General features: G+C 38.6%; 1 protein-coding gene and 1 long non-coding RNA gene across 2 annotated transcripts; one reads left to right on the plus strand and one right to left on the minus strand.

Annotated features, from left to right (window-relative positions):
• The first annotated feature begins 113 nt into the window (after positions 1-113).
• LOC113215705 (uncharacterized) lies at positions 114-3804 on the plus strand. The gene is made up of 5 exons (XR_008012087.1): positions 114-894; positions 1155-1308; positions 1457-1571; positions 1825-1937; positions 2065-3804. It is a non-coding gene; the product is annotated as an uncharacterized LOC113215705 (long non-coding RNA).
• LOC113215704 (serine/arginine repetitive matrix protein 1-like) lies at positions 3795-10750 on the minus strand. Its single transcript, XM_026435365.2, has 4 exons — positions 7330-10750; positions 6701-6992; positions 5629-6624; positions 3795-5546 (listed from the first exon to the last, which is right to left on the minus strand). Exons 2-4 carry the CDS (start codon positions 6990-6992, stop codon positions 5347-5349), a joined length of 1488 nt encoding a protein of 495 aa, XP_026291150.2. The 5' UTR covers positions 7330-10750; the 3' UTR covers positions 3795-5346.
• Between the last annotated feature and the right edge of the window lie 13 nt (positions 10751-10763).

The raw sequence follows: 10763 nt of genomic DNA on the forward strand, positions 1-10763 counted from the left end.
GAGTAGGATGCATATCCAGTACAAGCTAGAAATACCAATGCTTCTATTACTTTTGGACTTTGAGTCATGATCATGGCAAATTTTAGAATTACTAGTGGGGGGGCAGAGGGATCCCTTATGCACTCTTGTGTCTAATATCAGTAAAAAAAAACGCAACCGTAAAGGAAAGAAGGTCAGACCCTTGTCAAAAAGGAAAACTTTAAATAATTTTGGAACGAGTAGACGGAACGTAATGAGCAATTGCTGGCCAGATAGACACGCAGCCTAAAGCCATCGACTGCAGCAGAACAAACAATACAACAGTTGAATGTTGTGATAGACACAAGCAACGTCGTAAAGCTTTCTGCTTTATAAATCGGCAGCGACTGTGTTGTCTTCAGAGTTGTATGTTTTTAAGCCCCTTGGGTCACATTAACCAGGCTCAATCATCAGCATCAACACAGGAGGGCTCTGACATAACACAAGTTCTATTTTTGTTTTCAATTTTATGACACAAATATCTCTTTATCATTGAAGCTTGACAGCTAAAAGAAATTGTTCGACACTTGCCAGCTTTCAATTGCAACTGCTCTGTGAAAGAAGAGGGACTAACTGGAAAATTACTCTTAGCGATTCACTGTGTAACTGTTTGACTCTACTTACTTCTCATTTATTCTTCATCAAGAAGAAAGTGGCACCTTATAACCCTTTTTTGTTCACATATCACCTAAGAACCAGAATTGCTGAGCACTTAGCTCTATATTTTGAAAATTGTTGTTTGTTGTCTTATCGCAGGCCCTGATCCATGGTTCAGGATAGCATTAGTTGAAGGCCCCACTCAACCCAAAAGAAGAAAATTGCATACGATAATTGCAAAAAGAACTTTGGACTTCAGCCAACCTGTGCAGTAGACAGGTTTGTTTTACTTTGTTCTGTTTCAAAGAACGGTGATGGCACAGGATTCAGCCAGAATGCCCTTCTTAAACCATTCAGTAATTACCTTGTAATACAACTATATAAACACTTATTACTTAGCTTAAGTTTTGAATCTTTTGATGGCAATTTTAAATATTAAATAGTCAAAATGTTGTCTGTGCGGAGTTTGAACATCACAGGGATGCTGCTAAAACTATAGGTTGTATTATGTTGTATTAAAAGCCTTTGTTTCTTTGAAGGATCTACAACAACATCTCATTCTAGTCCCTAGTTCACTGCGAGGACTTCAGCCTTAAGCTGCGATTCTTTAGGAAGTCCTGTTCAGGTGGCTTATTCTCCTGTTTCACCAGTTGTATGCTGCACTCTTGTAAAAGCGAGACACTGCTAACTCAGGTATGAATAGAATAACATCAATAATTTTACCGACCATTGTTGACATAACAATTAATGCGTAAACAGGTGCACTAAAATTTAAGCAAACTTTCTAATATCTGCTTTTCACCTTCTTGGATGTAACCTTAACAATTCAATTTTTCTGCAGGGTCTATTCTAATATGGAAAGTAGCGGCTGTCTCTGGGACTGGAAAACAGTCTTGCGCTTTAGTTAGCCTTAGTACATTAAAGTAATCCCACTGAAGAGGCTGTCACTGCTCCAGGTAATTGAAAGAAAACAAAGTACCACCTGCTGGCAAAATTATCTAAGAGTCCAAGGTGTAGATGACAATTTTAAGACATTAAATGTGGTTATAGAAGGCAAAATGTGTCATGTTTGACTTTAAAAAAAATATTTGTATTACAATAGTAGCCACAAAGATACTTTGAATTGTTTCACTTACACCTTACACAGATTACTGCAGCTGGTTAAAAGATAATTTGTGTTTTGTCTGTAAAAATGTATTTTATTTCCAGGTTCTCCAAATCAAGAACTAGTAGCAACTATCAGTCACAAGACACCAACTAAGCCAAAAGCAGAAAACTAAAACTGCTTGGTCACCATGGTATCTGTCCTGGTGAAAATAAAGGTAAAAAGTTAAAGCAATATACTTTTCAGACATTTTAAGATTTACAATTGCTTAATTTTTGTGTGACTCATTCACACTTAACTTACTTGGGAAGGATTGTTTTCATTATATATAATTTTTATTTCAGCAGGTGACTTTGAGTTCAGAACATTGTAGTTGTGCAAGTGCAGTTGTAAGACAGACCACTGATAATGCTGAAAACTCAAGAAGTTTATGTCTGTAAAACTACTTTTCTGAATACTTTATCAATGGGGATATTTCATGATGGATAGTGATACTAGTATTTGCTGCAACTGGAGTCCAAACTTCTACTGACAAGAGAGGCAAGCACTTCGATTGCATTGAGCAAAAGTGAAGGTTGTCAAAGCTAATGCCTCCACCGTTGGAGCCCTGACTTATTAAAATGACGATGGTGGGAATGAGATAACTGTCGATACATGACTTCACAATGTGGGGCGTCCAGTACGACTGAAAATTTACCTGTGACTTCTGCTTTACTTCGGAAAACCCTAGCCAATCCTTCTAAGTACCATGGATTTTGTGAAAATGTTGTAAACAGTGTCAAAGAAAGTTTTGGTAGTAATCGATGGAGAGAGAATGAAGAAGCAGTTGACAATGAAGTATATTGAAAGAGAAGAAACAGAGAGGAAGCAAATGAACAGAGAGAAATTGAAGAAAAAGAAGAATTATAATGAAGGCTCTATATGTTCAAAATAATTGTGATACCTCAGGCTTTGTATAATAACTTCTGTTCCTATTTATAAGTTTTTACTTTGTCATTGTTCCCTTTATCTTTATGTACCTTAAAACAATTAGCAGTGCACTGATCTAATGTAGTGTGATATAAACCCACTGTTTAGTATTTCTGATTGGCTAGTCATTAATGTTAATTTGATACATTCATTTACTTTAGTTTTAAATTTTCATCTTCTTAAATTTGATTCCCTATAGGCAAATTCCTATATGGCCTAGTGTTGTCAAAACTGCGATTTTACTGTTGTCTATTAAACATGGTAACTAGTACTTCTATGCCAAAAGAATCATTTTCCTCTAGCCTTTGATGTACTGAATAACACTTGGTCAGTATGACTTTCAACCTACTTGACCTGCTTCTGGCTAATCATTTTGAATAAGGCAAGTTCTTTCTTGGAAACATGTGCCAAAAAGCAGATATATTTGACTAATGAATCATATCCACATCCGCCACCAAATTTTAATTTTGTCAACATGACTGACATGTTTGTCATGAATAGATCAATTATATTCTGAAGTAGCTGTCCATGATTTGAAAATTAGAATAACTTACTTCTTATGACTTTGATTCATAAGTTTCTCACTTCCCCTCTCCAAAATTAATTGTTTCCGCTCACAACTGTGCTGTTCTTTTCTGCAATTAACCAGAAAGAGAGGAGAGTCCTACGTTTCATTGGCACAGACTAAGTAATGATTGTGGAAGCACCCTTTTACTCCTACTCAAAATACCTTCCATACATAATTAATGAACAAAGCCAATCATCCTGGATTGTGTGAGTCCATGTATTTGGACAAAAATTGATCATTTATACTGTAGGTAGCAAAGCACAATAGAAAATTGATCAAAGTTGTATTTGAAGGCTTGTTTAACTGTAGCCAAGGCTTGGGTGGCACCCTTTGAAAGTTTTCCTAGTGCATATGAATTAATCTCATGGGCAGAGCATTTTAAAACACTCTGGAGCAGACAATGACAACAAACGATTCAGTCAAACTTTTCTTCTGGTTATCTTATTTGGTGCGGTCCAGCAGCAAAGTGTTCATGGGTTTTGGTTTGAGAAAAGAGTCCCTAGCAAAAGGTAGATGAAGAAATAGAGATGCATTGAATTTCAGTAATGTTTTTTATTACAAACAAAATGCAACAAATACAAAAAGTAAACAGAGACAACATCTTGAAAAGTGTCAAGAAATAAAAGACATTAAGCGTCAAGTCAAGCCCAATTTTTAAAACAGGAGGCAAAACTAAAATCAGGCACACACTAAGGATTAAGAGGACTCTAAAATAAAGACCATACGACCAAAGAAAGTAGACCGCATATACTACATGATAAGATCATGTACAATTATTAACTAATGTAACATTCGGTACAGGGTGGTCTACAAACACAAAAACAAATGAGGCAAGACAAAGGTCATAAGACCAAAGAAAATAAACAAATCCTAAATGATCAAAGATCATTTAAAAAATTATCAAAGAAGGAAACACCATTTGGTGTACAGGGTGGTCTACAAATACAATTAAGAAATATGGCAAGACCCTTCAGTTGCAAGAACTATACGCTAATGGAGGGACAGCAAAATCAAACTTAAGTTTAGATCAAAGCACTGCGCCCGGCTCATTCACGGTATACCCAACTCTTTGAACCAAACAGCCGAAAATGATGTCACACCAAAAGGTACAAGAAATAAGGCAAGACAAAGGTCATGAGCAAGACCAAAGAAAATAAACAAATCCCTAATGATAAAGATCATTTGAAAAATTATCAAAGAATGAAACACCATTGGTTTACAGGGTGGTCAACAAATTCAATTAAGAAATATGGCAAGACCCTTCAGTTGCAAGAACTATACGCTAATGGAGGGACAGCAAAATCAAACTTTAGTTTAGTTCAAAGCACTGCGCCCGGCTCATTCACGGTATACCCAACTCTTTGAACCAAACAGCCGAAAATGATGTCACACCAAAAGGATAAGAACTGAACTTCAAGATAAAGCAAAGCTCACCAAGAAATAAATTTAAAAGCTGGAATGTAACCCACACAATTTGTCATAAATGGTAGAATGACAGAGGCAAAACCCATAAAAAGGCAAAGATAAGATCCTAAGGGAACGATAGGATGATTACATAAAAATATTTAAGAATATGCACCAATATGTGCGTATAAGTCTAAAAACGTTTTAACACGAAAAGGAATAAGAAATGTCAGATGTAACAACGTGACAGAAAACACATTGAGCAAGTCAAACCCCAAGATTGAAAATAAAGAGGCAACAGCAAATAAAACCAAGAATAAAAAAACACAGAAACAAAGGTCATAAGCAAGACCAAAGAAAATAAACAATCCCAAATGATCAGGATCATATGAAAAATTATCAAATGAATGTAACATTATTTGTGTACAGGGTGGCCTACAAACACAATTACAATTAAGGCAAGACCCTTAAGTTGCAAAGACTATACGCTAATGGAGGGACATCAAAATCTAACTTAAGTTTAGGTCAAAGTACTGTGCCCGGCTCATTCACGGTATACCCAGTTCTTTGAACCAAACAGCCGAAAATGATGTCACGCCAAGAGGAATAAGAATTGAACTTGAATTTACCAAAAAAAAAAATAAAAAAAATTGAAGTCTCATACCTTTATAAAAGAAAGAGCAAGTTAAAATTTGGCCTTAAAAATTTTGTTATATCGTGTCTTGCAGACCGGACACACATCCTTTGGCTTATTATGCTGTTCCTCTCTTTTAGCCCAACTTTCAATGCATGTCTTGTGAAATGTGTGGCCACAAGTAGTAGAATACAGCTCTTTTCTTCCTTTTTCTAGACAGATATAACACTGAGCAGGTTCTCTTCCTGACCCTGCAAAAATGGAAAAGTACAATGAACTTACTGGAAAACACACAACCAAGATGTAACAACTTGCAGAATGGACATCACATACCTTTCTTCTTCTTTGAGTTGTCACCCTTAGCAGCTCCCTCCTGCTGTCCTGGAGTCTTCAACTTGACAGGAGCCTCCAAGGTCGAAGACAAGTTGGAAGTTGGGTTGTCAAGAAACGACCAGTCCCTCTCTGGAGAGGGAGGTGGAGCACGACAGCTGTGAGAAGGCTTGGCAGCATTTTCTCGACGATCTCTAAAGTTGGAAGTGGAGGGTGACTGACGACGGCTTCTTCGCTCAGCATGATCTGGACTCCTGCCTCGGACAGGAGAAGACTTGCGGCTATCCAAAGGCAAGATGGCTGACTCACGCCAGTTTCTCTGAGGTGAAGACTTCTGTCGAGAAGAATTGGTGTGACTAGATGATCTTCGGTACTTAGAGCCACTAGGGTAAGTATCAGTTGGTTCTGGTGAATGGTGCCTTCTTAAAGAATTAGACTCCTCTTGCCTCCTAGCAAGAGAGCGTGGAGGTGAAGGGTTGTCAAGGAACGACCAGTCCCTCTCTGGAGAATCTCTGCCAGCAGGAATCGAAGTAGGACGAGAACTTCTGACTGAGTTTGATGGCCAACCACGGAAACCATTGAAGATCCTTTTTTCATGCCTTGGAGGAGTGGAACTGTCAAGGTGAGACCAGTCCCTCTCTGGAGAAGCAGTGTCACCAAGTGGCAATGGGGAATGACGGCGATCTCTGAACCTTGACTCATGTCTTGAATTTCTTGGAGATACATCATTGAATGACCAATCCCGCTCAGGAGACACAGTGTGATTAACTGGAAGTGGAGATCTCTTCCGACGAGGAACAGCACCACCAACTGAAAGGGAGCGACGAGGTGAGGAAGCTGCTTCACTGGAGTCAACATCCTGGACTCGTGATGGAGCAGACAATGTTGGGTCAGCAGATGTGGACTGGTCCATGGAGGAAAGGCCATAGGGGGCATTTGATGAAATTGGCCCCTCAATTGCATCTTGCTCTTTGAAGACAGTATAAACCTTCATAAAAACTGGAAAAAAAAAAATAGAATTAAAAACAAAATGGAAACAAGTTACATATGAAAACCAAAGGAATTCACATCTTACAGGCCAAATGTTCAGGTCCAAACGATGCTGGTGTCACTGGTTGACTCGCACCATTCATCGCAGAGACTGGGACAAGCTGCAACTGACTACTGTCACTTGTTTGAGTGGCTGCGTCCCTCGTCTGGTGAGGACTCGTTTGAGTGGCCGCGTCCTTGGAGTCGTAATCCGTAAAGGTTGCCGCGTCCTTCTTGTCAGTATGAACGAGAGCAGTGGACTCGGTCGGTGCTCCACCGAGTGCAGACATCCGCTTTAATCGAGCATCCCTCATCCTGCGCACCTCGTCGTCGTCCATCTGAGCAAATCAAGAACAAGCATGTGGTCAGGAATTTGACTTCAAACAGCAGTGAAGGAAAAACGGCGACGGTACATCGATAACACTTAACCTATCACCGCCCGCCCCCCAACGAAAAACGAACGGGGACCATCAAAACCCCAACTTGCACGCTGCTCAAACCGAGAAATCTAAACGTTCTGATTGATTTGCCTTGACCAAAGGGCCGGAGAGATGGGGCTGCGAGTTCGCACGAGGCCACATCCCATGTGCGCACGCCAGGCCCGGTCTATCGTACAAGCGATAGAGGCACGAGACTCAAAATGCAATACAATATACTGCGAGGGATTGGACTTACTTTCAATGGAAGAATGTGGGTGATGAAATCACACGGATCTGCCGGCAGATTCAATCGGATATGCCAAACGGTCGATGAATGGCAAGATGGATGGCGTGCGTTGCGCTCGGCCTCCCCTGTGAAAATGAATGAGAAGGAACCGGAAAGCGGAGGATGAGGAGGGAGGAGGAGGGGGAGTGAAGCAGTGCTGCCAAGCTAAGCAGTTTCACGCCAACCGGGATTGTTTTATTTTATTTTTTGTTTCTCAAAGAGTTAAGAAACCCTCAGGACTGTACGAAATCCACCAAAAATCTTCTGTGATGACTAATGGTAGAAAATAAACTCTCTTGTGAATTTTGTTGCGGTTGTCGCGGCTGTCTGACTCGCTTGAGGTATCACTGGGAAGGGGAGGGAGAGGGGGGGGGGGGGGCAGAGGGATCCCTTATGCACTCTTGTGTCTAATATCAGTAAAAAAAAACGCAACCGTAAAGGAAAGAAGGTCAGACCCTTGTCAAAAAGGAAAACTTTAAATAATTTTGGAACGAGTAGACGGAACGTAATGAGCAATTGCTGGCCAGATAGACACGCAGCCTAAAGCCATCGACTGCAGCAAAACAAACAATACAACAGTTGAATGTTGTGATAGACACAAGCAACGTCGTAAAGCTTTCTGCTTTATAAATCGGCAGCGACTGTGTTGTCTTCAGAGTTGTATGTTTTTAAGCCCCTTGGGTCACATTAACCAGGCTCAATCATCAGCATCAACACAGGAGGGCTCTGACATAACACAAGTTCTATTTTTGTTTTCAATTTTGTGACACAAATATCTCTATATCATTGAAGCTTGACAGTTAAAAGAAATTGTTCGACACTTGCCAGCTTTCAATTGCAACTGCTCTGTGAAAGAAGAGGGACTAACTGGAAAATCACTTTTAGCGAATTCACTGAGTAACTGCATTTGAGATTGATTCAATACCTCCAGCAGGTTTTCTTACTTTTCTCTACGCAGCAGGCAGTACATCATCAATAGATAATACTTTCTCAGGACCTACATGACAAAGAGTGTATAAATAAGATTTTCTAATGCCCTCATCGTGTCATTCTTAGCTTTTGGTATTGTTCTCTGGGGCAATGGAAATTATAAAAAAATCTGCGCCATTATCTCTCTCCAAGGAAACAAAAAACTTGCAGTGACAATCCTTCACAACATCCAAGTCCCATCTGTTGCGTGCAGAGGAGTTTTTAAAGGATTTTGTTCATATTCAATCTGGTTTCGAAGAAAATAATTCAGAAATGACAAAAAATTTGTATAAAAATATGTAAAATCTTATAAAAAAGTTTACTTCTACAGTTTTGCCTAGACCCTGAAAATCCTGTGTCATTTTAAAGGTTTGAAAAAGACCAATAATTTAAGCCATCATATGCCTGCCTACCTCCTCTGATATTGAAAAAAATCTTGCACGCAAAGTTTTTAAGATTTTTGGCAGCAAATCTTAGATCTGCTCTAGGTACCTGATTTCAATTGCGATTTCAAATTTCTCAAGTGAAATATTTTCAGTAAATGTCCCTACAAATGGTGGTTATGTCTGTGTAAGCCAGCCTCTATAATGCAGCATTTCTAGCAAAATGCAAATGTGCTGATCTCACTGTAAGTAAAGCATATAGCCATAATACCAGGAGGGACAAAATATACAGAGATAAAACTCCTACTTGGTCTTGTAAAAATAATATTCTACCGTCAGAGTCAAGACAAAGAGGTATTTCAATCAACATACATACTTTGAAGAGCTTAAAATGCTCCTCTTCGGTACAGACTATTACTCTACAGCAGAGTTTGAAGCTAATGGCAATAATAAGATTCTACTTGAGGTTTTAATATATCCTGTAGACCCCTGCGCTGTGATATTGCTATATATATTATTGTCTTGTTTCTCACCAAATCCTGTGAATCTTGAGCTGTGACATAGCTATCCTTGACTATAAAATTGTCCCTGAATTTGCTTTTTTGAATAAAACTGAACTGAAATATCAAATATGAAATTGTTTATTTAACAATACCTAACAGCAAGACATGCCTCCACACACAACAGTACATCTGGTCTCTATTACGATGAATGAAAAACTTCTCTAAGTATTTGTGATTACAATTTCATGGTAGCTGAGTAATGGTATTCCATAGCAGATGCAAGGATGAATAATGGACAAACAGTTTCTTCACCTTACAGCAACGAGTGCAAGCAGTTCAGATAGATGCGGCATTATGGTGAAGGACTTACATGTATCAAATACTTAATACATAAAATCTTTCTTTCACAAGTTGGCCATAGCATTCATTGCACCACCGTTCAGACATTCGGAGAGTGTTTAGATTTGTTTTCAAAAGGTCACCAGCATAAAGAGTAAAATCATGAAATACCAATGCTTTTATTACTTGAACATTAAATATCATAGCAAATTTTAGAATTAATGGACCAAACTAGCTTGAGTAAAAAGTTTAACATAGTAAAAGAGTGAGAGAACTCAAAAACAAAGGTCATAGACAAGACCAAAACACATTAAAAGATTGAAAAGAAACAAAGGTCATAAGACCATAGAAAATACAATCCAATATGATTACCATTAAAAGTAAGATTGTCAGATATTCTAACACACAAGGGTAGTTTACAAGCACAATTAACAAATAAGGCAAGCCATTCACTTGCGATAGCACCTGTTCTGTTAGGGAGACAACGTATTCTGACTTTTGTTTGGTTCAAGACCAATTCACAGTATACCAAATACTTTGAAACTAACGTCTGAAAATGTTGTCACACCAAAAGGAATGAGGATTGAACATGAAAATGAAGCAAGCACAGAAAAAAGGAAATTTAAAAGAACTGGATTGCATCCAACACAAATAGGTCATTAATGGTAGAGTGACCAAGGTAAGACTCATAAAAGGACACAAAATTAAATCCTATAGGAAAGATTAGGGTAATTACATAAAGCTATTACACAAGTATGCACTGACATATGTTCACTGCAAGCAATTCTAAAAAGATGCTGAAACAAGGTGATCAAGAAGTTACACACATGGAGTAGGATGCATATCCAGTACAAGCTAGAAATACCAATGCTTCTATTACTTTTGGACTTTGAGTCATGATCATGGCAAATTTTAGAATTACTAGCCCTGACTAGTTTGAGTACAATAAGTATTTATCATTGACTTATGGCAATTATTAAAGTACATAGAACTTGCTATTGCAAATGGTGCCACTAAGTCACACAGCCATGATTACAGAAATGTGCTACCTGCATACCCAGGAATACTCAGAAATTTTGAGGCACAATTACCCTGTATTGTCAGACATCAGAGTGAATTAAGAAAAATGAGCAAGTCAAACCCAATTAATCAAGGGGGGCAAAACTAATATAGAACCATGAATGTGACACAACGCCAAAACAAAGGGTCT

This window comes from Frankliniella occidentalis, unplaced genomic scaffold (genome assembly GCF_000697945.3).
Source record: "Frankliniella occidentalis isolate FOCC.00 unplaced genomic scaffold, Focc_3.1 Scaffold433, whole genome shotgun sequence".
Taxonomy (NCBI): Eukaryota; Metazoa; Arthropoda; class Insecta; order Thysanoptera; family Thripidae; genus Frankliniella; species Frankliniella occidentalis.